This window comes from Daldinia vernicosa (assembly GCF_022497035.1).
Source record: "Daldinia vernicosa strain CBS 139.73 unplaced genomic scaffold F5Y00scaffold_76, whole genome shotgun sequence".
In the NCBI taxonomy this organism is placed as follows: domain Eukaryota; kingdom Fungi; phylum Ascomycota; class Sordariomycetes; order Xylariales; family Hypoxylaceae; genus Daldinia; species Daldinia vernicosa.
In genome coordinates this window covers 93,515-120,452 of record NW_025953992.1, presented here as the reverse complement: position 1 = coordinate 120,452, position 26,938 = coordinate 93,515, and the positions used below count along the sequence as shown (strand labels likewise).

The window sequence follows — 26,938 nt, the reverse complement described above, 5'->3', positions numbered from 1 at the left end:
ATAAATAAAAATATTAAAATTTTTAAAATTAAATTAAAATATATAAATATATATAATTATTAATTATAATAAAAAATTAAAAAAAAATATATTAATATTAATTACGTTAAATTTAAAAATATAATAATTAACAATTTAATTAAAGTATTAAATAAAGATAAATTTAAGAAATTTTAAAATTAAGTTAATTTAATAAATATTAAAGAATTATTAAATAAAAAAGTAGTTAAAACTTTAAATAAAAAAATTTAAAAAAAATAAAATATTTTAAATAAATAAAAAAACTTAATTAAAAAAAAATCGTTTTAAAATATTAAATTTATAAAATTAAATTAAAAGGGTTATTTAAGGTTATTTTAATTAAATTTATTTAACGGCTTTATTTAAAAAAGTATATTAAATTAATTAATTTTATATAATTTAAAAATAATTTAATTACTTATAATTTCTTATATTTTTATTTATATATTAAAGTTTTATACCTTAAATATATATATAATTTTAAATTTTAATTAAATTATTTAAATAATTAAAAATGTTAATTTATTTTATAATACATTATTTAACTTATATAAAAGTTTAATAAATTTATAAAATAAAATTTATTTAATTTATAAATATTTATTATTTAATAAATTTTTATAAAATATATTTATTTATATAAATAATAATTTAAATAAATAATAAAAAATGGTTATTTATTTAAATAATAAAATTTAAAATAAATATTTATTATTATTTAATTAATATTTATAAAATATTTATTAAATATTTATTAAATATTAATTAATTAAATTATATTATTTATTAAATAATATAATAATTATTAAATAAAATAAATATTTATTAAATTTTTAATAAATATTAATTAATTAAATTATATTATTTATTAAATTATTTATTAAATACCCATTAAAAATTAATAATAATATAAACTTTATTTTAAAATTTAAAAAAACGCATGCACTCGCAAGCTCGCGCAAGCGTTTTCACGTGCTCGCAGGCTCGCACGTGAGAATCCGTCGGAAACATCAAATCTCTTATCAATTTTCTTATCATTTATTAATAAATTACTTATTAATTATTTATCATTTCTTTATTAATTTCGCATAATAATTTCCAAGAGTTTTAACGTAAAAAATGTCTCCGACGGATAAATTTATTAAACTTTTATATAAGTTAAATAATATTAAGTCTTTTATATAAGCTACCTTTATATAAGTTAAGTGGGGAATAAAACATAAGTCGGTTCACTTAATTCCCTTTCGTTTCGGCGAAGAAAAATAACATGCATAATCAACTAATCAAATGATCCTAGAAATGATGCGATATTCTGTATATTCAACACGCAAAATTCTATCTAATAACTATTGGGAACATCAACCATAATCTGGTTACAATAGTCCCCGCCAAATACCAAACGCTGTAAGCTTGCTAAAGGGATTCAAACCCGTCCATTCGTATCGAGACCAACAGGTTACTCGAGGTTGAAGCTGCTAGGGCCGACGTAGTTCTGAACAACAGCGTTGGGCTCGTTGGTAGTCTTGAGCTCGGAGTTGGGGATGAGGTGGGAACCGGACTGGTTGCTGGAGGGGGTCACGGGCTGAGAGACCGTGAAGGTCAGACCGTCGGGGCCCTTGGTGACGTCGAAGGTCCTGGACGACTGCTGGCAAGTACCCTCCTTGATCTCGGGGAGCTCACCACCGGGACCGGCAGGGCCCGAAGCCGAGCACTTGACACCAGTGGTCTCCATGGTGCCGGGCTGGATGACGGTGAAGGAGTACCTAGAAATTTATTAGTATATCGGTATATACAGTATATAGGGGTCGATAATAGTACTTACACGCACTGAGTGCTGTGGCGGACGCAGCCAGCCGAGAACTCGGAGACCGAGAAGACGGTGTCACGCTTGTCGACGGTGACGGCGGCGGCGGTAGCAGCGAAGAGGATAGCGGCGGAGAACTTCATTTTGAATGTTGTTGTTTTTCGGGTGAACGAAAGTTAAGTTGATTAGGTTGATGAGTTATTAGCGAATGTTTGAATGTGATTGCGTGCTGATGAGGCTGAAAAAGAAGAACATACTCGGATGCACGAAGGGTCTTTATACTGATTCTATCACTGATTCTATCTGGGGTGAGTCTCATCGCGAGTGGAGCAAACCCAGTTCGATCGGCAATCCCAAAGACGGTGGGCATGAACTCCAGCTCGTATTAGGCGGGGGTCACGACAACGTTGCCCCCTTTCCATATGTAGGTATAACTCCTTAGTTTCTGGTACCAGTTTCAACTACTTGTGTATACACCCTAGTAGGTAACGGTGGTTCTTTGGATTCCATGTTGCCGGATGTTAGGTTACATTTGTTGTCAATGTTACGTAAATTTACAAGGTTCGAATAATACGAAGGGGTTTACCGTAGGGCTAGTATAGTACACAACGAGGAGATCGCCGGGGGTGTCTTTGAACTGCCTAGCTTAGCTTGTTATTTGATATGTATTGAGAAGAGCTAGTTACACCATTAAAACTACTTGTCATGACTGCATCGGTTCCAGAAGACTAATCTCTTCTCACGATAAACAAGAAGGCTGAGTTGGGCGAAGTAACAATTGCCGCATGTAACTTAGCTACGTCATTCCTCTTTCTTTGCCGATACCCCGGAGTTGGCATCCACAACGGCTAGGGTAGGCATGCCCATTATGCGCATAATAGATCTATTATGCGTTATTATGTATAATGCGAGTATTATGTACATTATACGTTATATATAATGCGCTTATGAGGTCATCAACTTGTGGACTTTTTTCTATGCAGTAACTTACATAAACACTTAATTAGATGTGACCTATACTAAACCATGATGAAATTTCACTATTACATAGCGCTGTAATTCCCCTAGATTATTAGTAATATCGTTGTTGTATTGTGTTTACATGCTGCAGGCCTCATTTACAATGAGTGCTTAAGTCACTGTTGCTAGGGATCCATAGTGCTACCCTGATTAAGTATTAGCGCACCGGATAAACGGGGGTGTTTAATCCATTATGCGTATAATAGATCTATTATGAAATATTATATTTTATTATACGTTATTATACGCTAGTGGTATAATAAAATTCGCATCCCTAGGCTAGGGCGAACCACTCTACCGGCAGCTGAATACGAGGTGTTACTAGTGTAATTTAGCCTTAAACCGGAGCCAATCACCGTCAACTAAGTCTATACAAGTGGTGCTATACCTAGGGACTGGTGTTTCAAAATCAGCCCTCTTAGGATCTTCACTCAGCTAGGTACCTCAACAATATCTTGTTAAACAAGTAGACAGTATGTAGTATGTTTAGCAAGAGTCATTAGGATGAGTATAATATTACTATGAAAAGGTTTCATTGAAACTAAATGTACAACGTAAAGCATGCTATTCCTTGGTTACATAGTAAACTATTAACCACCTACCTAACAGTATACCTATATTTTTACAGGCGTCTTTCTGCTAGCGTTACACCAGATTGTAAAAATAAGTACTTAACACGAGACTCAGATAAATGAAACTTGACAGCTCATGCGGTGTTAGATAGGCTATCTGATCGAATCTATTATCAAATCTAAAGATTTTCCACGGGGATGTTTCCTAATATGTTAATGAGCTGCAACGAGGCTCGTGTCCTGCATCAAAATACACGTGTATATAGATGCGCGATCAAGGGGCATATCACCTGTCTTCTTAAGCCCGAACTAGATATCTCCTGATATAAGTGGAGGTTTAATGGATGAATGCCAACTAGAAGCAATACATGTGCACTGGTTACTGCTGATCCTCCCCTCACCGCCTGCAGAATTCAACAATGTTGTATGTCCAGGTAAAATTCTAATTTCAACTTCATCATTCATTACATAATAACTACTGCTATTATCGAATAGACAACACAACATGCTCCGATCACCACAATGCCACCTATGGTGAGAGGGAAACAATAGCCTATTGATATCTGATTCTAGTGTTAGGTAGTAGATCCAATGTCACTCCATCAAATATTGGAAAAGACAACGTGCGTATCGAAATGCGAAGAGCACAAGATCTAGGAGACTCGCGATCCCGTCTATTCTCCCATACATAAACTAGGTATCACTTGGTTGATGATCGTTGTGTGGTGGCGACGACCCAACACTGGTCCGAACATTATCCTCTCTTTGTCCCTCTGTTATCATTGAGTTATCCGAACCTTCCTCTTCATCTCTCATACGACCTTTAGACACATTAGCATCGCGATTTGTATTTGAAGTACATTGGCTTCCTGAACTTTAAGATATCAGTACTCGATATGTGGAACTTACCCTTGGGCTTTCTAATATACTTAATTCGCTCAATTATACCGTTGTCCTGCTTCTTGACATCTTTCTTGGCGTCTTTCTTGACATTCTTGATATACTCAAGAATAGGTTTGGGGTTAGCAACCACGTAACGATGTACATAAAGGAAATAGATCACAACGGCGCCAAACCCGAAAGAGGCGCCGACTAAACCAAGGTTAATGAGTAAACTGGAAGTTAGTGGAGTATAGTGTTCTTACAAATGGCCCCGAAAACCCAGGCGGGAGTCGCATAGAACTTCTCAAAGTTAAGTGCGAAAAAAGAGCTAAGGAATGACAGCGGCAGCTAATAAGGGTTAGTAAATGAAAGACTTAAGGAAATTCCCTTCGACTGCAAATATTTGAGACTTACAAAAACAGAAGTGATCCCAGTGAAGGCCATCAAGGTCTTGCCCTGTCTCCCTGATTCTTCTGCTTGGAAGTTTGCCATCTCACTCTGCAATAAGGAGAGTGTGGAATTGACCTGGAGTCAATGTAAGCGACTACGAAATAAAGTAAATTTCAAGGTGATGAAACACTCACAGCAAGCTGAATCCTACTTGCAAGACTTTCCATTTCAATGATATCGTCCAGAACGTAGCTTGCAGAAAGGCCTGAATCCGTCGGGGTCCTGTTAAAGAGTTTTCGCTGGACATTATCTTGATATTTTACGATTGATTTGACAATACTCAGCTCATCGCGGATGTCTTTGATCTCGCCAAATAGCTCTTCGGCTTTGATGGTAGCTTTTTTGAAATTATTTTTGCGCTTGGAAATATTTGGTCCATTCTCAAGCTCTTGAACGTTGGAGAAGAGGCGGGTCTCTTTACGTCCCTACCAAATGATCAACATCAATGCAATAATGGTGAAAAGAACCTGACATACGATATAATTGATATAGTTTGAATAGAGTTGGCGAATTGACAGCCCGATTTGCCAGTCATGATTGGGACCTCGGGAAGTTCGCCTCCGCTCGTAAGACCCAATACAATAGTCTACGATTACTTTCATCATGTCTTCGGTAGACCCCGGCTGGGACTGAGCGCCCCCGGCCTTTATTTGGTTGTTAAGGTATTCGGTAAATCCTTCGAGCCATGATTGTTCTACATCGTCGACTGGATGTGAGGTAGCGCTAATCACCCACTCTGTGCATATCGTCTTAGCAAGGAGGCATACAGGTATACAGGATAACACCCACGTGTACTTACTTTTGTCTATCGTCCAAATCCAAATTTGATTAACTCGCAATAGCGGCCAGCTTTCTTCTTGTTTGGCCTCATACACTTGGCCATTGTTAGGCTGTTGGTCCTCTTCCGACTTTTTGGCATTCTGCAGCAATTGTTTAGTAACAACTTGAGTGCGATTGCGATCCTTTCTATCCTTTTGGGCTTCCAAATCCTCCAAATCGAAATGATAATATGCCTCATCAAGAGTCGCAGAGCTATGAACGACTGAACCTTTATAGGCTTCTATCAACCCGTCAGATTTTTGACTTGGTCTATCTTGCGCCTCCTTAGCGTTTTGACTCGAATCTTGAGAAATATCAGGAGGTTCGGACTGCATTGCAAACGAGAGAAATGGCATCTATAATTTCATGATTTTAAACCAAGGTTAGAGCAAGAGCGATAAAGAAACAAGGTGAGTGGTATGCTAACATAGAGAGCTGAGCTGGGGATGAAATTGTCTTCTCCCTGACCTGTCCCCTTCGTTGTCCCTTGATTCTTGGATTCTTGGTTATTAGTATCATGGTCATTGGTGTCTTGAACGACACCACCCTGTGCTTCCTCGCCTTGCGCGTCGTTGGGAGCTGTCACTTTACGTTCTTCGTTTGGTTTCGGTGATGAACCTCCATCTTGTTTCTTGTTGGTGGATGAAATCGGTGCTCTCTCTAAAAAGTGCGGTCTCATGAATCGTGACTCAGATGTCCGGTCTGGGATTTCAAACCAAGTACTTTGCAAAAATGAGCTGACTTCATGGTAGCTGGCAGTGGTACTCTTCATTCCTTCATCGACCATGATTCTTAACAACAAGTCCTAAGGAAACCATTAGCAACATCTTCAATGTTTAGAATCGAAAAACTGGAAAATCGAAATCGAGATGGACTATTTCTATTACCTTCATCCAATCGATCTATCTTTGTTTAGTAATAGCCAGCCAAGATAATTAGGAATACATACATTCGTAGCCGGCAAATGGATGTAAGTAAACCTCAGGTTACCCTCGCCGTATGTAGCTTGAAGTCTTCTCGCCTTAGCGTCGTTACTTTTGTTCTTGATGTTCTTATCCATAGTTATTTTCAAACTAGAGATTGCTTCCGTCATTATTTTCGTAGGCCCGTTCTCATACACAATATCCTCTAGGTTTCGCGTCCTTCGAATGGTACTGGAGACTTGCTTGGCCTTGTAAAACCTGGCTATAAGTGCTTCGAATTCTTTCACGGAATCGGAATGCTCTGATTTTAGTCGTGGAGGCTCCAGAATAGTACTATCCTCATAAACCTGCGCGATTTGAGGATCCTCCAAGATGTCCATCATATGTCTCCAAACGCTGGGCCTATTTCCATCAGCGGAAGTTGTAGGATCGTAGTTATCTTCCTCAAGTTTGTGCTTATTTACACGCTTGCCTTCTCGTCTCCTGGTGTTTTCCACCTCTATCCCACCACCTTCTGCCCCAACTCGTTCTCGGTCCATTGCTTTTTTTGCCATATCTTTGGCTGAATTGATGTTTTCGGTGATTTCATCTGTGCGTGGGGAAGTCGCAATAAACCACCAGAGCACGTCCGGGTTTTTTTGTTGAGTAGCCAACTCAATAACGCTGAGTTGGTTCGTCTCCAGGTCCGGGTTCCCAAGAAGAAGTTTCTTCGCAATTTTATGCCTCTCAAATTTTGCTGCTGCCCAAAAAAGAGCCTCGTCGTAAATTTCCTGGTCAAATTTGAGAGCGTCTAGGATAGACTTTTGCATCTTCAATTTTCCCTCCTTGGGAGTTGACTCTTCATATAAAAGGAGCCTCTTGTAGACGTCGGGATTACGCTTGTTTTCATCGGGCCAATACTCCAATAGTATACCTAGGGCCTCCAAATCCTCATATTCAGTTGCCACTAAGAGTGGTGTCGCACCTATGTCGTCTTGAATATTCGCTTGGTCGTACCCATACCTATCCAGTAAAATCTTCATACTATCTAGCCTTTGTCCCTTCGTCGCTGCCATCAATGGAGTCCACCCATCCACATCTTTTATTTCGACATTCGCCCCTTTTTCGAGTAAAATTTTCATAGTTTCGCTATGTCCCTCCCAGGCAGAGCGGTGTAATGCCGTCATGCCCCATTTTCCAAGAACATTAACATTAACATTGTATGAGAGGAATAGCTCCACCGTCTCTGAATGATCATGGCTGGCGGCTATGTGAATGGGCATATCTCCATAGTCATCGGTCGCTAGGGCGTTAGCCCTTGATTCTAGAAGGAACCTCACGACTTCTATATGCCCATTCAAAGAAGCCCAATGTAAGGGAGACCACCCGTCATAGTCTTCTGCTTGAATATCAGCTTCGTGATCCAGAAGCAATCTAACCATCTGATAATTGCCCGTCTCACAGGCTACATGCAATGGCTGGTATTTCATGTAATCCTGCTCTGAAACAGACGCTCCTGCACTAAGAAGAGATTCGGCTGCCCATGCAAGACCTTGGCGAACTGCAACATGCAAGACGGTTTCGTCATTGGAATCATTCGTGTGATAGTTGATCTGACCCCATGGAAGCCGGCCCAACCTCTGATCGAACAGCCTCTTGTTAGCATCAAGCCTGTTTGGGGAATTATCCAGTCCCTCAAGAAAAGATTTAAGATCCAAGATCTGTTCCATTATCGTATTACCCGCTTCACCATCGTTAGCGGCCATGGTTGAATTTGTGACTGTTAGAGGCGTAGACCGTAAGATGACTTCAAGATAAGCTTCAGAAAATTATGCTGTATTCCTATCCAAAAGCTGCTTAAAGGTTACGAAAAGGAATGATGCGGCAATACTTGGGTCTGTATGATAAAACAGTCGAGTAACGATGCGCAATTGTGATCTCTTATAAAGCCAGCTAGAGGCTCTGGTTGACGTGAGGCTCGTATCTTCCGTTTCGACTTACTAGATACTACTAATCTTACCCACACCTTTTCTAGAAGAAGTAAAGTGATAGCTTCATCGGCCACTATGCAGGAGCTAAGATGCAACCCTTGATATTAGTTGGCTACCTTTATAATGATCCTTGGAAATGGCCGACACGATTGTATGGCTGCATACCAACTTAGGTAAGTACTTCGTGCCTGAGATCACTTGTGCAAGTTCAGACTATTGCATCCTACGTGGCTTCCCCCCTCGCCTTGACTGGAAATGCAGCCAGAGATCAGCCCTGTAATGCCATCGGTTCGATTCGTAAGCGACGTGGCATACCTGGAGGGTATTTGGATTGTCTGGGTTGCGGAGTGGCTACCAACACGGAGGCATCTTTCCTGAAAGTCATTGCTGCGCGCGACGGTTTCAATGGCCATGCATGGCTGAGGTAATAAGACCAGGATAATATCTCGCAGCCTTGTCTTGTCGTACCTAAATAAGTAGAGATTACCTCCGCGTTCAGCTAGGCTCGCCATCGTAATATTACGTTTGATCCTATCGCCGATTTTCTTAACCTTCTACGGACCAATAACTCAAGAGCCAGCCAGCTACAAACCACCAATGCCGCTCAAGCAGAATAGCAAGTTTTGCCGAGGTCCCCGGGAGGTCCCCTTGCCTGCCTGCCTAGGTACCTACCTGGGTTGTAGTATCGCAACGTTATATGTAGGCTCTGGATGCTAGAAAGCGAGAGCGGCATTGGGAGTGAAGCAAGGGTAGTAAGAGCCTCATTCCAAATATTAACTTGATTTGTAATTCGGACAGTAAAATAATAAATTCGTCTTACGAAGTATAAGGCTGAGATAAGTGGATAATGTGTGGTTATGGTATACCTGGTATACCTATCTTATCGATAAAATAGCATCATGCTATTAAACATATATATGCGCTAAAAGAAATAACGTCGAATACTCCACTAAAAAGTCTCGGACGATTCTGTCGCTTTTCACTGCTTCAATATTCTTGACCACACATACAGAATCACATCACCATGGCTGACGGCGGCTTACTTTTAAATTTCGACCTCGGCGATGCGCCGCTCAAGAAGCAGGTCAAGTTCACAGGTGGCCGATGGAGGGATCGTGTCCATGCTCAACGAAGCGCAAAGAAGAATCGCGATGGGTCTTTAGATGGACCTACGAGCTCAGCCAATTCCACCCCGCTGTCCAACGACCGACGAGATTTTCGCCAATTTCACGACCAGAACGAAAGGCCAGTGAAGCGCCAGAAGACATTTGACCACCAGAATGGGCAATTAGATAATACATTTAGTACGGGCACTAGGTCGGGCAGCGCATCTAACAAACCTGGCGGCATCACATCCAGTTTATTCACATCTAACCCAACACCCACAACAGTCTTCGAGGATCCAGTTGAGGATGCCGAACCTGCAAAGCCATCCAATGCCCCATTATCCGACGAGGCCGAAAACTTCCGCGCTCTCGGCTTGTCGCCGCGCATTGCCCAGCACCTGTCGTCAAAGCTGGAGATGAAGGCCCCGACTTCAATACAAAAAAATAGCATCCCACCGTTAATAAAGGACGATAACGATGCTTTCTTGCAGGCTGAGACAGGTTCAGGAAAGACTTTAGCTTATCTACTTCCTATTATACAGCGAATTATGAACCTGAGTCACCATGACGACGGCTCTACCACTGGAACCCGTATACATCGCGATTCAGGCCTATTTGCTCTTGTCTTAGCACCGACAAGGGAGCTGTGCAAGCAAATAGCTACCGTTTTGGAGAAAGTTTTACGTTGCGCTCCCTGGATTGTAAGCACTACCGTGATAGGTGGAGAGAGTAAGAAATCTGAAAAGGCTCGCTTGAGGAAGGGCGTCAACATATTGATCGCTACTCCTGGTCGTCTCGTTGATCATCTGGACAATACTAAGGTGCTCGACGTTGGCACTGTAAGATGGCTTATCCTTGATGAAGGCGACAGGTTGATGGAGATGGGGTTCGAGGAAGAGCTGAAGAGTATTGTGGGAAAGATTCGAAAAGAAGAATTAAAAAAGTCTAATAAAGAGGGTGTGTCCCTCGCCGCCCTACCGCAACGTCGTGTTACCGTTCTCTGTTCGGCAACGATGAAGATGAACGTGCAAAAGCTGGGCGAGATTAGTTTACAAGACGCCATCCACATCACAGCTTCTAAGTCCGAGGACGAGAACAATACCGTGGCTGCGGCCAACGACGCTACCTTCAGTGCACCATCTCAACTCAAGCAATCATATGCGGTTGTTCCAGCTAAACTGCGGTTGGTAACACTGATAGCATTACTCAAATCAACATTCGCCCGCAAAGGGTCAGTTATGAAAGCCATTGTTTTCATATCTTGCGCCGACTCGGTCGATTTCCACTTCGACTTACTCCGCTCTGCACAATCCCAACCCTCATCCGACGAATCACCCCTTACAAAAGATACTGTTGCTGGTGCTGCCTATATCACATCGCCGGCAAACCCTGATATAACTCTTCTAAAGCTTCATGGCTCCCTCCAGCAACCTGTTCGCACGTCCACGCTTGCCGCCTTCCACAATTCGCAAAATCCTTGCGTCCTCATCACCACCGACATCGCATCGCGTGGTCTTGATGTGCCCGCTGTGGATCTTGTCATCGAGTATGATCCAGCCTTCAGCGTCGAAGACCACGTCCATCGCATCGGTCGAACCGCGCGAGCGGGCCGACCCGGTAAAGCGACACTCTTCCTCCAACCAGGCTGCGAGGAGGGCTACGTCGAACTTCTCAAATCCGCCTCGGCTCTCGTGCCCCAATCTTACGAATCAACTCTGCAGAAGGGCTTCGTAACACCCATATCCCTACCTAGACCAGACCACACCTCCGAGCCACAGACTCTAGTCTCAGACCGCCAGACTCCCAACTCCCGCGCTGAAGCCCTCCAACTACACATAGAACAACGCCTCCTAGCCTCCGCAAAAGAAGGCAGCAACTCGAAGCTTCTAGACGCGGCGCGCCAGGCCTTCCGCTCGCATATTCGCGCGTACGCGACGCATGTGCGCGACGAGCGCGGATACTTCGACATCACGCAGTTGCACCTAGGCCACACGGCCAAGAGCTTCGGTTTGCGCGAGGCGCCGGGCGGGATTGGAGGCGGGCCGTCCAGACGCACGATTAAGCCGGGTCAGCAGAAGAAGACTGGTGCTGGTGGGCAGAAGAAGGGTGATGATGGTGATGGGGAGGATGGAGCGAGCGCTGGGGCGGTGGATGAGGATGCGGCGAGGAGGATGAGGATGAAGATGAAGCAGGTTATGAGTGCGGCTGGGGAGTTTAATATTGGGTGAGGCGGTTTTCTGGAAGGGGTTGTGGTAGGGGTAGGGGGTTGATTATATTGTCCAGATGAAATTCATTGCGAAGGTATAGACAAAAGAGTTACGAGCGCATAAGTGTTGGCTGCAATCATTATTTATTATTTATCTTGGGAATACTTGATACGGACGCTTGAAGAGCATTGTTGGCGTGGTTAGTATAACACGGATTAGTTCGTATAAAACATCACTACCATTTCTCATATGTATGTTGCTATCGATATATTCACTGATTGAGCTATTACCTGACGATGAAATCAATTATGTAATAGAAAAAATGACTTGGCTAATATGGGATACGAAGCTATTCTCATGATATACATACACAGTAAGGCTTTTACCCCTATGTCAAGTACTGTACTATTTTGTTCTCATAGCTCGGATTTGTGATAACCAATATGTGATTTAGCATGTTACAGGTCAATAGGGGATGCGAGGGCGTGAGTAGTGAAAGGTGTTACTTATACCCCTTTCTTCATCGTATAACTACTTCGTAGAGCGGCCAAAGAATATAAAGACGAATCAGTCAAGCAGCTCCCATCATTAAAATACCAAACAATACACAGCATAATTCAAACACGCATTCATTAGAACGAACTTCCATGGTATTAGTTCTATCATACAGGGCAGGATTACCATGCCATATCATACCATACCACGCCGTGTTACTCCCTATGAATTCATCATGAATCATATACCACTATACCAAAATATGTACGTGGTAGTAACACAAGCATATGAATCCATATGCCATGCCATGCCATTAACCGACCGAGATCCCAACCGTAAACGTATGTATCTCGAGGGCTAAACCTGCCCAAACAAAACCCCAGGATCCTTCTCTCCTAGATCCCTCGACTCAACACTTGTATGGAAGTTTCGTCGTCCATGGTATATGTAAAGTGGAGATTTGTCTATAATAAAACCGACATGCCAGCCGATGCCCGCCATCCCTTTTCCCTGGTAAGGCTGTAGTACCTGGTGTCCGTAATAACCGTTTTATATGCAAGTTCCGTAAAACGCCTGGCCCGCTTGTGACAACAGTGCCCTTCGCTTCAACCGACCACCCCCGGAAGAAAAAAATCGCCTCAACCTCTTGCTGCACAACACGGGGGGTATCGCATTTAAAGCAAAGAACAAAGGGAATAGACAGAAAATAGAAAATCTAGGCAACGATCGTTTCATGAATGTTTCTTACACGACAACAGCTTCTTCGCCGTTGCCACCACCGAGGAGCTCGAGGACCTTGTTAACCACGGCGCTAGGGTATCCTCTCGAAAGCATCTCGCCTACTACTGACTTGGCACGCTCGCGGTCTTCTACGGCGAGGAAGGCCCGAGTCATTGCCTCGTACGTACTAGGCTCGCGCTTCTCACGGCCGACGCTGTTGTAGACTGAGGAGGCTTTGTCGATGTTCTTCTCGCCAGCCCAGCCGTGGATGAGAGTGTTCGCGATGTAAGGTGTAAGCTCAACGCGCTTCTGCTTCATTGTGGATAGGAGCGCCTCGGTATCCGCGACTTGGTGGTTCGCAACCATAGCTTCAAACAACGCCTGGAAAAGGCATGCATTGGGGTGAATGCTGGGGTCACTCATAACCGAGTCGAAGATCTTCCTGGCACCCTGCATGTCGTGGAGGACACAGCCGCGAGCATGAATGAGTGAAGCGTAGTGTACCGGCTCGGGCTTCTGGCCAGAAGCACGAATCATGTCCAAGACAACTTCAGCGGCGGTCATGTTCACAGGTTCGAGAGTAGCGTGAGTGTCAACAAGAAGCTTATATGTGTGAGCAGTTGGCGCAATTCCCTTGGCTTGCATTCGGTCGTAGTATGCAAGGACCTTGGTCTTGTCGCGTTTAGTGGTGAGGAAGAACTGCATCATACTGTTGTACGGGGCTGGACGAGCCTTGTAGTTGGGCATTGACTCCATCTCATCAAAAAGCTCCTCGGCAAACTTCTCGTCGCTAACACGGCACAGAGCGTTGACAATCGTTCCATAAGTGACACTGGTTGGCTTGATACCGAGGGCACGCATTTCAGCGAAGTAGAAGAGGCAGTCATCAATGCGGCGGGCCTTGCCAAGCTTACCAATTAGGGCATTATACAGGAAGGATGAAGGCTCGACACCCTCAGCCTTAGCCCGGTGGAAAATCTTGACAGCTTCCGAGGCTTCGTCGAAGGTCTTGGTAGATTCCTTGAGGGTAGTAATATAGAGACCAAATGTATTTGCCGAGGGAGCAGCTCCCATCTCAAGAAGCTCAAGATGGTACTGCTCTGCCAGGACACGGTCGCCAAGGGTCAAGCAAGCTCCAACCATAGCATCGAGAATAGAAGACCAACCGTAACGGACGACAGAGTATTGAGGAAGGAAAGGCACATCGGTTCGTGCCGTAGCTAGAACTTCGTGACACAGGTCCATCTTGCCGTCTCGCGCCGCAGCAGAGATCATCTTGGCGTAGGTGATGTATCTGGGGTGACGTCCTGCACGTCGCATGTTGCGGAAACGCGTTAGCGCCTCATGGAGCCGGGGTCCCTTGCGTCCGTGTGCACCCTCAAGTTCATCAGAGATAATGGATGAACCCTTGAAATCGGTGTTGTGCGCGTACGGGTCGAAGTTATCCTCATAGCTTGAGACAGTGGGGGTTGAAGGGTAAGGCGATGCAGTGAAGACCTGTTGCTCAAAGCTGACTGGAGTAGCGATTTCACGAGGATCCACAACCCCACGGGTAGCCATGAACCTAGATATGAATTCGGCGCCTTCTTCCAGTTCATCAGCGAGGTTCGGTCTTGCGTCGGTTTCGGCAGCTCGAATTCGTTGGAACATCATCTCGGACTGGGCTAACCCTTCAGCAACCTGACCAGAACCAATCATCGCGACCGCATACATGGCTGCCGGCTCGATGAAAGATGAATCAACCTTGATCTCAGGGCTACTGAGGATGTGCCAATATCGAGCGGCAGCTGGGACATCACCATGACGAACACTAAGGGCAAGCAAGGCCATCGCCGGAGTTGCAATACCCTGGAACATTGTAGGGATGCGGGCAAATGCAGCGGTTGCGGTATGTCGGTCGCCAAAATCGGCAGCAGCAGTAGCAATATCCGCCAGAGCGCTTAAGCGAGCCTCATTCTCAATAGCCTGTGCCCATTGAAGCGCTTCGTGGTAGATTCCCCTTGCAGTAAATCCTTTTACGAATCCACCGCTAATGATGGCGTCCTGAATTTCGGCAGCACCAACTCCATACGACTTGACAATCTTCTCGTAAAAGTTCATAGCACCGTTAAGCTTGTCGTTGATGACGTATGCGTTGATTACCGAAGCGTAGACTTGCGAATCCAACCGATCAATCAGGGTGTATTTGCCGTTATCATGAGCGACGGCAAGATCCTTGTACTCATTGTAGCACTCAACAGCACTGGCTAAATCACCAGTGTTGGCAAATGCAGTGATCATAGAAGGGAAGGTAGCCGCAAAGGGGACAGAACCACTCAACTCCATATGCTCAAATAGGTGCAGCATATCAGAGACTCGGCCCGCCTGAGCGCACGCCGAGATGAGTTGATGATAGGTTTCCGATGAGTAGTTGGCCCTGTTGGTTAACACAGAGGTCTCAAAAAGCTTGACGGCAAGGTCGAGCCTGTCGTCTTCCGACAGAATGGCGTGTTCCAGCTCATTCGACGCGAACATGAACTTCCCGGGCTCATCCATACCACCAAAACGGAGACGCTTATCCTCCAAGCCCTTCTTGAGAGTGGACACCTCCATACATCGAGCAGCTAATAAGCCAACTAGAATGTTGTACGTGTCGCTATCTGGAGTGACCTTCCGTCGCATCATGTCAGCATAGACATCCAAGGCCTTGGAGACAACCTCGATCTTCTCGGTAGGGATGTGGATAGCGGCGACCAGCAGGGCATTGTAGGACGCGGCTGTAGGTTTGATGTCGGCAACAAGCATGGCCTCGAAGACAGCAGGAATCTCAGCATATCGACCATCTTCAGAAAGCTTCGTTAGATGGTCGGCGTAGCTCTTGGACTGGGGATCAACCGGCGGTGTTACTGTGCGAGAGATACCAGGTGTCGCTGGCCTTTCGAGAACGGGGGACCTAGCTCGGGACTGAACGCCGCTCACGATAGAAGGGGTCGATGCTCTTAGAGAACACGCGGGGCTCTCTAAAGCTTCTCGGAATTCGCGAGCTTCGATCTCCTTCTCGATAGCGGCGTCGATATGCGCCAATGCAACATCTATGTCAACGGGAACCGGTAGATCCTCGCCGGCATTCTGACTAGTTTCAGCGGCCTCTAGAACATCGACATCGAGCGCATTGGACTCGGGATCCTCGAGGACAGCCGAAGCATTCGGCTTCCACTCGATGGGTTTAGGAAACTGAAATTGAGTCCACTCTTTCTCGATGTCGCCATTGTCCTGCTGCTTCCTCAATGCCTCAAAGTAGGCATCCAGGTTTCCATGGCTCCCATCTTTCTCGTGGCGAAGCTCATGTCGGGCATTCGGATTCGAGCTATGGAAGGCATTTTGAAGCTGGAGACTAGTGAGGCGTCCGACGCGCTGACTGTTACGTCGAGCAAACGACGGACGGTTCTGCGAGTTTAGAACATGGGGATGTGTAGCAGCTACGACAGATTGCGCGTAGCCGTGGGTGAAAGATTTCGCAAATCCTTGACGGATGAAATTTTGGTACAGGGACGAATAAATGGTGGGCATTTAGATGACACCAGGAGGGGAGGGGGACTAGAGAAGACAGAAGGAAATCTAGTTAGTATAATTCTAATAGGTTTCTTACATTTGAAGAAAAGTAGAAAGGCGATCTAAAAAAGAGTGTTCTGTGCGCGCGTAACCTAATCTCGGTAGGCTATCTCAAGTACCTAAGGTACGAAATATTTTTCTTCTTCTTTCGCCGCCGCGACAGAGCTAGCAAAGAACATAACCAAATCGATGACGACTTACATAGAGAAAGGATAAAATCGGTAGTTGCAGGTTCATTTGACAGCACTGTAGCCGTCAAACAAACGCGCCAATTTTATAAATAAGAAACGATTTGAATTGGTTGAAAAGAAGTGAACAGAGAGAGAAGAGAAGAATCTCATGAAAAATGAATGGGTTGGTGTGGATGGGATTTGGTGGATGATATTGGAATTCTGCGATAATAAAATTTGGGAGATGGTAAATTTTTTTTTGGCTTTGCACCTAAACTTTACACAGTTGCAGGGGACTAGGGTGTCTAGGGTAGGAGTCTAGGGACCTAGAAGGAAAGGTCCAGGGTGTGCTGCGCGCATTAGCCCTATGCTAACGTCTTCTCCGGTTCTTTCTATTGCTGATAACTTCCAGTCGGCCTTTTGGGGTTACATTTCTATAGACTTCCAATTAACACAGTGGAGCCCGGGGCTAAGAAGGAAGGATCCGGGAAGCCAGTTACTGCTCAATGTTCACTATGGCAGACTCTAGGTTACATAGGTAGTATACAGATACGTATAGCTATACAGTATGCGAACTACATATCTAAACAATTCGCCTAATGCAGCCTCGACCACTAGCTTTAGGTATGCCCCTCACCCCTCTATAATTTTATTTGGATTTCATGGTTTGGTGTAACTCGACCAGTGCATTTTTAAATCAGACACTACAGCCCGAGATAGGTCGGAGACATTGAAAATACGTATTATCAAGAAAGAATAGGGCATAAGCTACTATTATGCTCAGGCTCAAAATAGTAGCAAGTAACACAACTTCAATACATCAGATTACGACATACAGATGTAGCTCAACATGAAAAACACCAACACATGCACGTCCGGACGGCTACAGGTTAATTTGCTGCAAGTAAACGCCTTGTGACGAAGGTAACCTACCTGAGCTCCCAGGCAGCCAGATAACCCCCGGCCGAACAATAAACAGACTAATCAGATCTCGAATTCGTCATTCATTTTCAAGGCAATCCTAAATATACATACATGTAGATTGCGTACTGCCTTGTAGCAGATCAGCTAGAGGCCAGATTGTCTCTAGCCGTCTAATACAATGACGAAGCTACGTTATTGCCTGGAAATCATGGATGCCAGGCTACAGCTGAGAATAGCATAGAGGGCAGATTAGCGTACGGCATGTTCGGAAGCAATTTTTTCTTTCGCTCAAGTTAAAAGAGCAGACCGGGAAAATTAGGACGCGTGTAGGACCCCGGCCCTGGAGATCAGAGCCGTGATTCGTTCACGCGTGGCCGACATGCCCAATGAGGCAACGCCACTATCCTTGAGCGTGGGTAAAGCCGGAATCTCGATCCCAGTCTGTCGGGATCCGAAGAAGGCTTATGCCCCGTGCCCTCAGGTGCATCATCACCTACAGCTACGGCACTCGCTACGCACCGCGAACGCATGAAGCTATTACGGAGGGGGTAGTTCATGATATCGAGCTTAGTTCCCCGGATTTATTCTGTAAGGGGCCGGCAATGAAACTTGGCGGTGGCAAGAAATATCATTCCCTCGACGTCTGTTTGTCTAGTTATTACCGATATTATAATGATGACCGAAGTCGCAAGCTGAGAGAAAAATCCCAGCTTGTATGAATTAGTGTCACGACGTAACGGCAATCTTGTCGAGATTTATGCCCACGACAAGTCAAGCTAATAAGCCGCGGATCTTAATAGGAGGATCAGAAAGAAACAAGAAAAATATGTAAAGGAATAAACACTCCAGAGCGTCCCATTAATTCCACCAATTACATAGTATTCTTATTTTATCACTCTCCGGTCAACTTTAACTCACCGAAGCTCAAGCACACGCGACGCGATACCTAACCTAAGCTGTTACCAATCCAAGTTACTTGATGTCTCGAAGTTACCCATGGATTATGTATTAGTAACAATTTTTTAAACAACCGACATCCATTCATCCATCCGTCCATTCAGCCGCGTCGAGGCCCTAAGTGGGCAGGTGGGGGAGAAACAACCTTGGGTCCTTGAAAATCAAAAAGGATTGCCATGTGCGAAGATGCAGAAAAACGGTTCACGGGACCCAACTCTCAACTCCATTCTCTAAGCTTCCCTGCTACATACGAAAATGCTCCGCGACGCTTCCTCGCTTGCCCTACGTATGGACCCTTGCAAACACCGATTCTCATCATCCGAGCCCCGAACCCTATCCCCGTCCCGCCGTCGGCCTCGATAGTTTCCCCGTTGTCCATCTATTTTCGCCGCTTACGTAAATTCCCGAATCCTTTTCTCTTTCGTGGCTCTCCGACGTCAGACGGACTCCCTTATTGCTCGTATTCATATGTAATTTCCTACCTGAAACGCTTGGAAGTCTTTGCAAAGTAATCTTCTCGATCTTCTAGCCTCATCTTAGTGCGCATGTGTGTATTGTCTATACACAAATAGCCTACGACGATCACTCCTAGTCGAAAAGCATTGCCTTATTTACTAACGTCACCCACGCCTATGTGTAAGCAATTTGCATGACTCATATGCAGGACTCTGCTGCACTGCAACCGAGACGTGATGGTTTAACCCTCCGTAGTGTTTCCGTTCGATTGCTCATGTAGGCGGACCCATACGTCGTCAATCGTCGATGGTGCACATATCTGAACAAAGCATGAGCACACGCTGTGGGCGCCGCCGACTCGTAAGGGTTTCAGGATCTTCTCGTCATTGACAATCGCTGCTGGTTCAAACCAAGTTTCATTCAACCTGCATGTCCTTAAACCTCGCTCTTCTATTCTATTCAAGATATTATTGCATTATACCAGAGGTGAGTCCATTCGTTTCTGATGAAAACAATTATCTCGGAGTTCATACACCTGGGCTAAAATATTTGCACTGGCTTAATTGCTTCCCCTCTAAATATTGTATCTAGATTGTTAAAGGAGAGAAAGACGTTGATAGTTATATTCGTTCTTAATCGTAGCAGTTTATACCAATAACATAGTTAAATAAGAACATCACCAAAAGAGAAGAGTATCGATCATGAAGGCTGGCACAGTAGGGTCTCATACGTATAATTAAATGACAGATCTTGCCAAGATCATTCCTACTAAGTATATACATCGGGGGTAGGCATTAATTTAAAATGGTAGGATAACTTATGGACCGAGGAGAAATATCATTTCTGAATATAGTAGTATGCCATAAATTTTGTTGACGATGACAAACCTCCTGCTTCATTACGAATATCCCAGGACCAATAGACCCTTCTTGTAATTTGAGAATCTCGTGGACTATTCAGTTAATATTTCCCACGACCGGCTTTAACCCACGAACCTCCAAGTATATAGTAACGACCTCACTTCTTCGAAAAGAAGGACATGATGTTGCCCTGTCCCTGGCCCTTGCCTGCCGCCTTCTTGGGCTTCGCAGCGGGTTCTGCCTTGACTGGCTGAGGCTTTTGTTTGGGCGGCGGCGGAGCTTCATCCTCGGAAAATGATTCCCAACCCTGTTCCTGTATCGTAACCAAATATCCCTTATCATCCATGACCTGCTTCTTGCGCGTGACTCGTCGTCTTCCCCTACGTTTACCATCGCCTGTGCTCGATACTACTTCCGCGGGCTCTTCTGCCTTAGGTTCCGGTTCGGGTGAAGGCTCCTCCTCGTCCTCCTCCATGGGTTCCTCAGCAGGACTCTCTGCTTTCTCTTCTTCCTCTTCTTCACTCTCATCCATCATACGACGAAGTTCGGCTTGGCGATTCTTCCTCAATTGTCTAGCACTCTCTGACTCTTGCTTGACCTCCGGCATCGGCACGACGTCGTCCTCTCCATCATCAGACAAGGCCATCTTTTGGTCCTCCTCGGCGGCGCTCGCTGCAGCCTTAGCGGCAGGTTTCTTCGGCTTGGCAGCTGCTTTGGCAAACATTTGCCCAATTCCAGAAGAACTCTGTCGCTTCAGTGAAGCAGCAGCAGCAGACTTCTTAGTAGCAGTAGTAGCCGAAGTTGATCCTTTAACATTGGCTTGAGGTGCTACCTTAGGCTCCTCCTTAATATCGGTAGGCTCTGTCTCCTGGTTGCTTTCGGCCTTTGGTGCAGCTTTAAGGGTGGGTGTACTCGTAATAGGCTTAGGTGCTGGCCCACGACGTTCCCTCCTACGCACATTAGGATTGGCAATTGAACCGAAGACTTTGCTCGAAGCTGGAACATCGCCCGCTGTAGACAGCTCTAGTACTTGTCGAGCAGTATCGGCCAAGAGCTGAAGATCTTTTAGGGGATGAGGCGCCAAGCTGTAGATGTGTATCGAGGTAACCTCATCATACTCTGCCAGTAGATCTACCTCTTGTTAGCTAGACCAACATTAAAATCGAAGCATATCTACTAACCTTGCAGTTGTTCCTCTTTAACTATAGAGAGCGTATAAGTAGGGACTTCATCTGAGAGGGGAACATGCATCTCTTCCGCATCTTGAGAATCGGTCATCTTCACATCGCCGTCCGATTCTTCTACTTTTACCGTCGCCTTCTTAGTACCATATACGAGGTATGTGGCATGAAGAGATCCAGGACGTTTATCGTTCTGCCATTTATGAAAATCATAGAGCATCCTATAAAAAAAACCGTTAGCGCTCTTTAATTTCCTTCCATTGTGTAGGAAATACTTACTCTTTAGCAGTATTGACATGAACCTTCAATGCCCGGCTCAGAAGGCGATAAGTCACCTTTAAAAATAGGTGCGTTAATAAGATGTTGTGAGTTCTGGTTATATGATGTATTTATAACTTACGACTTGATCCTCGGTGAGGAGCTTCTGGGCTAGATACTGCTTATAGGGTTCCATATTGCCCGTAAATTTCACGAATAATCAAATAGTCTAGCTTGCAGTATAAGCGGACAAGATACAGTATATTTCGTTCTTTATCATTTGGAGACAATTGAAGTAATTCTTAAGGTGAGAAAGATTGGCATATCACTTTAAAGCTGGAAATCGCGTCTGAAAAAGAAAGACGCGTTAAGTGGTAGTGGGGCTAGGGGACTCACAGGTACATATGTACAAGCCTATGTACAGGGCAACCGCCAATAAACAGGGGTTCAAATTTCAGGTGGTAAGCGCGTCGCTAAGAAGAGCAGTCGCGATTTCAATTCTGTCAATGATCTCATCGCATATGCGAGCCTCGACTTCTACGCCGACTTTCCTCATCTCAACTCCTTAGTTCCCGTTTAAACACATAAATAACTGTCCGTATACGTCTTCGCTTATGAATATTCGAATTTTGTAAAGAATTGAGATCGTCAACGAGCCACCATATCCTATTAGCCCGGCCTATCTAACTAACCGTTGGCGATGAATAACAATGCCATTCTCGAACCCTTTGAAGATGTTTCAGACTCGACGGACTGGCTGTCAACACCCCTCTCTGGGCTCGCCGCTGTCGAGGCGGCACTACGCTGTCAGGTCTGTAAAGACTTTTACAAGACACCGATGCTGACATCCTGTAACCACACATTTTGTTCGATATGTATTCGCCGAGCGCTCTCTAACGACGGGAAATGCCCTTTGTGTCGTACTTCCGAGCAAGAGATGAAACTACGAAGCAATTGGTCCATGGAGGAGGTTGTTTTGGCATTTACGAAGACACGTGCTGATGTCCTACTTTTCGCAAAGAGGCCACAGGATAATACAGCTGAGCCGGGGAAGAGGAAGCTAGGAGAGATAGAGGACTCGGATTCTGCAGGACAAATATCAGGAAAGAGACTGCGATCTTCAACGAGGTTAAGCAAGTCGAGAAGTATGGAAATGACATCCGAGATGGCACGTCTAGAAGCCGACGTGCCCTACCAAGACCCCACAGACTTCGAGCCAGACGACGGCCTAGTCGCATGTCCCATCTGCTTGCTGCGCATGAAACCGCTCCAAGTCGACAGACACCTCGATACGTCATGTCCAGGCGAGCCACAACCACAAAGAACACCCTCGAAGCCTCTATCACGATCTACAAACATACCAAACGCCTTCTCCTCCTCCTCCTCCTCCTCGCCTAAAAAGGCACCAACCAGAAATTTCGAGCGCTTGCCCGCAGTAAACTATTCCATGCTTAAAGAACCCCAACTACGGAAAAAACTACAAGAACAAGGACTATCGGCAGCCGGGGGTCGGCAGATGCTAGAGAAAAGACATAAAGAGTGGACGACAATATGGAACGCAAACTGCGACTCGCAATACCCGCGGCGGAAAGGGGATTTACTACACGATCTCGACGTATGGGAGCGCACGGTAGGCAGCCGTGCGCCGACAAATTCGAGAACACTCAGCTTAGGCGCGCAGATCAAGGACAAGGATTTCGACGGCGCGGCGTGGGCTTCTAAGCACGATAGCTCGTTCAAGGATCTGATAGCCAACGCTAGGCGGAACAAGGTATTGATGGGGCGAAAGAGCAGTGAAGACGAGAAGGTGAGAGGCGGAATGCAGAGCAAAGATGGAAATAAGGGGGGTGAGCCAACTCCAAAGCCGGATTCGGAGATGATAGCATCGTTAGAACACTCAGAGCCACAAGAACAAGTCGATTCTGTCACACAAGCGACCGGGATAATCGATTTAACAGGCGAAATCGCATCTTCAAATGCCTCAGTTGCAGCGCTTTCAGACGGGGGAGAAGGAGGGGTTAATCTAGACGCGTCGCCTAGAACGACGGCGATATCATGATATAATTGCTAATATTATATTACCTCGAACGTTCAAGGGAAAGATCTATCATATCAGGTGTTCGCGTAGCGAGTAAATATTATACGGGTTGCTGCCTCTTCTGGCTTGCTATTGCTTCATATTTGCATGTTTCCCAGCTCATTAGCCGTAGCCGTAACAGGCGTAAGAGGCTTCGAAGCCTTCTCTCCTTCTTGTCCCGGCACAGGCAAGGGACCCAGTTTCTCCAGTTCGGCGAGCTTGCGTCTCGTCTCCTCGGCCTCCTTCTGTTCCTGTGCTTCGCGCTTGATCCTCTCGGCTTCTTCGTCTTTCTTCCGCTCTTCCGCCAGCATGGCCTCGAATTCGTCGTCGACTTCTGCTTCGTCGACGGTGGCTCCGGGGCCGGCCTCGGCGATGATATTGCCTACCTCGTCTACTTCGCCCATCTGTTCCCGGAGATTCTCCAGTACCTCGTCGACTTTGTCGGCACCGCCGACTTGCGCGTTTAGGCTGCGCAGGGCTACTGTGCTCGACTGCATCACCCTCACTAGCTGAACATTGTCGGCAGCCTGCTCGATCTTCGCCGCCACATCTTCCAATTGGCTAAGCGTATCATGCCGTCGCGACAGGTTTGTCTCAGCTAACTTCTTCGACTTAAGGGCCGCAAGCGCAGCGATCTTGTTCTTTCTCCGGACAGCGTCCTGGGCAGCGACGTTTAACTCGTCGACGCGCCGGCTCAGCACCTCGGTCTGTCGCGTCAGGTCCTCCATAAGTTCCTTCAGGGACGCAATCGCCGAGTCCTCATGAGTGATGATCACATCCTCACTACCGCTCCGGATCTTAACTGTGTTTCCATCAGTAGCTAGCATATTCTTGTCTCTCGAAAGAAACGTCACTAGCACTTCCAGATCTATCTCCGATAGCCGCTGCTGTTTCTCGAGCAGGCCCTCCGCAAACGTCCGTTGGAAATGTGTTTTTGAAAAAGTCCGCTCGAAAGGCGACGTGCGGTCTGCGGTCGCTTCGCCAAATGTCTTTGATACCACTTCCAGGTTATGCAATATAACAAATTGGCCTTTGGGCAAGTTATCGCCCGGCCCACCGATCCCGACCTGTCGAAGTCCCCACGATATAACCGACCACGGAAGACTACTCCACGATCGATGGTATATGCTCTCCTTCGCCTTGAGGAACTGTTGCAGCGGCATCATCTCCCCGCTCGCCAGGGCCTCCTGCAACACGGTACCTAGAGCGAGCGGTCGCCCGAATTGCTTGCTTTCGAGAGAGCGTAAGAGGGCATCGCTTTCGAGATCGAGGGTTAGGTGGTTATGCGTCGCGGATTTGGAGGGAGCGTGGCCGGCTAAGGCCGCGGAGGAGAGACCGCGCTTCCATGCTGCAACGTTGGCGGCGAAGCCATCCGGGTTGAGGGTTCGCTGTGATCGGAAGTCGGAATAGAGGGCTGGGAGGCGGGCTCTATTATATAAGTTAGAATAAGTTTGCTTCAAATACTTTCGTTAGTAAGATGAGTAGAAGGTGAGCTTACCTCCGGAAATTCTCGTCGTTCTGTACTAGATAGTTTAAAAGTTCACTCATGATGATAACGAGGTCAGATTAGATAGGGAAATCCCCGAGATATGGCAATCTACTGATGACGTGTACTGTCCTCCAAGTTACAGGTGGTATGTTTGTAATTTTAGGTACCTAAAGCATTGGAATCGTCGGACAGGTAGAAAAAGGTTGTATATCGAATGCTTAAGCTATGGGCATTCAAATGTCGGTGAATGCCTACATACAGAAGCGCATAGCCTGCAGGGGTGTTCCGACAGGCAACGACGAGCGACTTTGTCTCTCGATATGGGATTTCAATGGTCAATGGTGGATTGAAAGCCTGAGGCGCACTAAGACGTACCGTGTTTATCGGTAGCTATAATGCTTATCAGCGCGACGTCACTACCGCTGTAGTGCTGATAAGCCTTGTGGGTACTTCCAAGCCGCCTCTAACCTTATTAAAAAGCTTATTAGTACTTCTATACACTTCACTTCGCTTCGCTATCCTATGATTCATGTTATTTTTTATATTCTAGACATGCAGAAGCGAAACTTGTCCTAATTCCCTTACGCACTTGGCCACGTCGACATTGTATACTTTCCCGGTCTAAAGGAGATGCTATATACTACGATAGTAAGACCAGTCTATCTGAGGGATACTATATATCAGTCTAATAATATCCTTCACTAGATAGGCGTCTGCTTATCGTGATAAAATATGGGTGCTTGCATTGATTTCGATACAAGATATTTGTTCCGACACCACCTCATAAGGGTGAGACTCGACGATTTATTATTTATAGCCCAGGTAATATATAGTAATACGAGGGACATCTGTTTGATATTCCCGTCTTACTTCTTGGCTTGCTGTTCCTGTGAACTCGTTGAAGGTGTAAGAATAAGATGATGTGGAATCAATAAACCTCAGAAACGGGGCATGCCCCGTCTTAAGGAAATATTGAAGAGGGATTCGTGTTACCTATTCCCTTGCTTGAGGCTGAGCTAGCTACACTAGATTTAGATATTACGGGAATTATGCAGCAGATCATCGCGAGAATCGCACCATATCCAGCACGCCGGGGAAATAAAAGGTTTTGGGGGATTCACTAACCTTGAAGACATCATGATTTATGGAAAAATACGCGTGTTCTTTTAGAGCCACATTGGGGTATATGGTATCTTTCTTTATGCCTGCATCTTCCCTGCTTCCTCCATACCAGATCTTTATGCCGAGTTTACAGCTAGGTTTGGCTTCCTTCGTTTGTAGTGAGACGAGCTCTGCAGATCGCTTCCATTCCCATCTTTCAGCTTTGCGAGGCAGCAAGTAGGATTCGTGCTAGCACGGGCCACAACATAGAGCTCTACGTATATGTTAATGTCTTAGTAATGCTATATTGCTGTATGTGGTTACAATTTGCAAATCAAGATGGAATAGTATATAGGTCGAATATGTAGATATATCCGGGCGGATTTGCTATGTTCGTTTTGAATCAACATACTTTTCATCTAAGCTAATTATAAATTCCACGTAAAGAACTTAAAACTCGGGCTTATATCGGCGTCGCCGGTGACCTGGGCCTTGTCAGAAATCCATTCACCTACTCCCCCAGACCCCAGATACCTAATATAAGTTTAAGCTTGTTCGAGTATAGCACTGGCGTCTTCCTTCACTCACTACGCGTAAAGATCAATGTACCTAGCCCTCTCGCGTAATGAGGACCGCTGATAAACTCTAGGAAGATCTGCTTACTTATAAATCTAGGGATTGTCTATCTCCCGAGATATAAGTAGACTTATCATAAAAACCTTTAAATATAATTGGTTAAAGCTATTTATATAATTCCTTGAAGAGCGTATACCTATTTCACTTGGCATTCTAACTAAAGAATCGTCGTGCGTGTTTCGACGCGTTTCTAGAGATATATGCTGTCAAGCAAAAGTCCCCGGCATAAATCCATCATAACCGGCCCAT

The 26,938-nt window shown here is 45.2% G+C and overlaps 6 protein-coding genes across 6 annotated transcripts; 2 read left to right on the top strand and 4 right to left on the bottom strand.

Moving 5' to 3' along the window:
- Positions 1 to 1,206: 1,206 nt before the first annotated feature.
- Positions 1,207 to 2,287, bottom strand: F5Y00DRAFT_248907 (hypersensitive response-inducing protein). Its single transcript, XM_048009513.1, has 2 exons — positions 1,844 to 2,287; positions 1,207 to 1,784 (listed from the first exon to the last, which is right to left on the bottom strand). Exons 1-2 carry the CDS (start codon positions 1,966 to 1,968, stop codon positions 1,478 to 1,480), a joined length of 432 nt encoding a protein of 143 aa, XP_047860327.1. The 5' UTR covers positions 1,969 to 2,287; the 3' UTR covers positions 1,207 to 1,477.
- Positions 2,288 to 9,327: 7,040 nt separating this feature from the next.
- F5Y00DRAFT_248903 (ATP-dependent RNA helicase dbp-7) lies at positions 9,328 to 12,070 on the top strand. Its single transcript, XM_048009512.1, has one exon. The coding sequence runs from the start codon at positions 9,486 to 9,488 to the stop codon at positions 11,793 to 11,795; it is 2,310 nt and encodes a 769-aa protein (XP_047860326.1). The 5' UTR covers positions 9,328 to 9,485; the 3' UTR covers positions 11,796 to 12,070.
- A 336-nt stretch (positions 12,071 to 12,406) lies between these two features.
- F5Y00DRAFT_248902 (uncharacterized protein) lies at positions 12,407 to 17,279 on the bottom strand. The gene is made up of 2 exons (XM_048009511.1): positions 16,782 to 17,279; positions 12,407 to 16,565 (listed from the first exon to the last, which is right to left on the bottom strand). Exon 2 carries the CDS (start codon positions 16,536 to 16,538, stop codon positions 13,014 to 13,016), a length of 3,525 nt encoding a protein of 1,174 aa, XP_047860325.1. The 5' UTR covers positions 16,539 to 16,565; positions 16,782 to 17,279; the 3' UTR covers positions 12,407 to 13,013.
- A 2,344-nt stretch (positions 17,280 to 19,623) lies between these two features.
- Positions 19,624 to 21,729, bottom strand: F5Y00DRAFT_201114 (DNA polymerase subunit Cdc27). Its single transcript, XM_048005346.1, has 4 exons — positions 21,529 to 21,729; positions 21,408 to 21,463; positions 21,129 to 21,349; positions 19,624 to 21,078 (listed from the first exon to the last, which is right to left on the bottom strand). The coding sequence occupies exons 1-4, from the start codon at positions 21,580 to 21,582 to the stop codon at positions 20,105 to 20,107; spliced, it is 1,305 nt and encodes a 434-aa protein (XP_047860324.1). The 5' UTR covers positions 21,583 to 21,729; the 3' UTR covers positions 19,624 to 20,104.
- Positions 21,730 to 21,763: 34 nt separating this feature from the next.
- F5Y00DRAFT_201104 (DNA repair protein rad18) lies at positions 21,764 to 23,503 on the top strand. Its single transcript, XM_048005345.1, has one exon. The coding sequence runs from the start codon at positions 22,087 to 22,089 to the stop codon at positions 23,443 to 23,445; it is 1,359 nt and encodes a 452-aa protein (XP_047860323.1). The 5' UTR covers positions 21,764 to 22,086; the 3' UTR covers positions 23,446 to 23,503.
- F5Y00DRAFT_248894 (Snf7-domain-containing protein) lies at positions 23,440 to 25,297 on the bottom strand. Its single transcript, XM_048009510.1, has 2 exons — positions 24,962 to 25,297; positions 23,440 to 24,891 (listed from the first exon to the last, which is right to left on the bottom strand). Exons 1-2 carry the CDS (start codon positions 25,009 to 25,011, stop codon positions 23,562 to 23,564), a joined length of 1,380 nt encoding a protein of 459 aa, XP_047860322.1. The 5' UTR covers positions 25,012 to 25,297; the 3' UTR covers positions 23,440 to 23,561.
- Between the last annotated feature and the right edge of the window lie 1,641 nt (positions 25,298 to 26,938).

What these genes read in the sequence shown, in the direction of transcription:
- F5Y00DRAFT_248907 (XM_048009513.1), bottom strand. Translation starts at nt 1,968, where the DNA reads ATGAAGTTCTCCGCCGCTATCCTCTTCGCTGCTACCGCCGCCGCCGTC. An exon ending in CGCCACAGCACTCAGTGCGT is followed by an intron (nt 1,785 to 1,843) that starts GTAAGTACTATT and finishes ATAAATTTCTAG; the next exon opens with GTACTCCTTCACCGTCATCC.
- F5Y00DRAFT_248903 (XM_048009512.1), top strand. Translation starts at nt 9,486, where the DNA reads ATGGCTGACGGCGGCTTACTTTTAAATTTCGACCTCGGCGATGCGCCG.
- F5Y00DRAFT_248902 (XM_048009511.1), bottom strand. Translation starts at nt 16,538, where the DNA reads ATGCCCACCATTTATTCGTCCCTGTACCAAAATTTCATCCGTCAAGGA.
- F5Y00DRAFT_201114 (XM_048005346.1), bottom strand. Translation starts at nt 21,582, where the DNA reads ATGGAACCCTATAAGCAGTATCTAGCCCAGAAGCTCCTCACCGAGGAT. An exon ending in CATGTCAATACTGCTAAAGA is followed by an intron (nt 21,350 to 21,407) that starts GTAAGTATTTCC and finishes TTTTTTTTATAG; the next exon opens with GATGCTCTATGATTTTCATA. An exon ending in TAAAGAGGAACAACTGCAAG is followed by an intron (nt 21,079 to 21,128) that starts GTTAGTAGATAT and finishes AACAAGAGGTAG; the next exon opens with ATCTACTGGCAGAGTATGAT.
- F5Y00DRAFT_201104 (XM_048005345.1), top strand. Translation starts at nt 22,087, where the DNA reads ATGAATAACAATGCCATTCTCGAACCCTTTGAAGATGTTTCAGACTCG.
- F5Y00DRAFT_248894 (XM_048009510.1), bottom strand. Translation starts at nt 25,011, where the DNA reads ATGAGTGAACTTTTAAACTATCTAGTACAGAACGACGAGAATTTCCGG. An exon ending in AACGACGAGAATTTCCGGAG is followed by an intron (nt 24,892 to 24,961) that starts GTAAGCTCACCT and finishes CTTATATAATAG; the next exon opens with AGCCCGCCTCCCAGCCCTCT.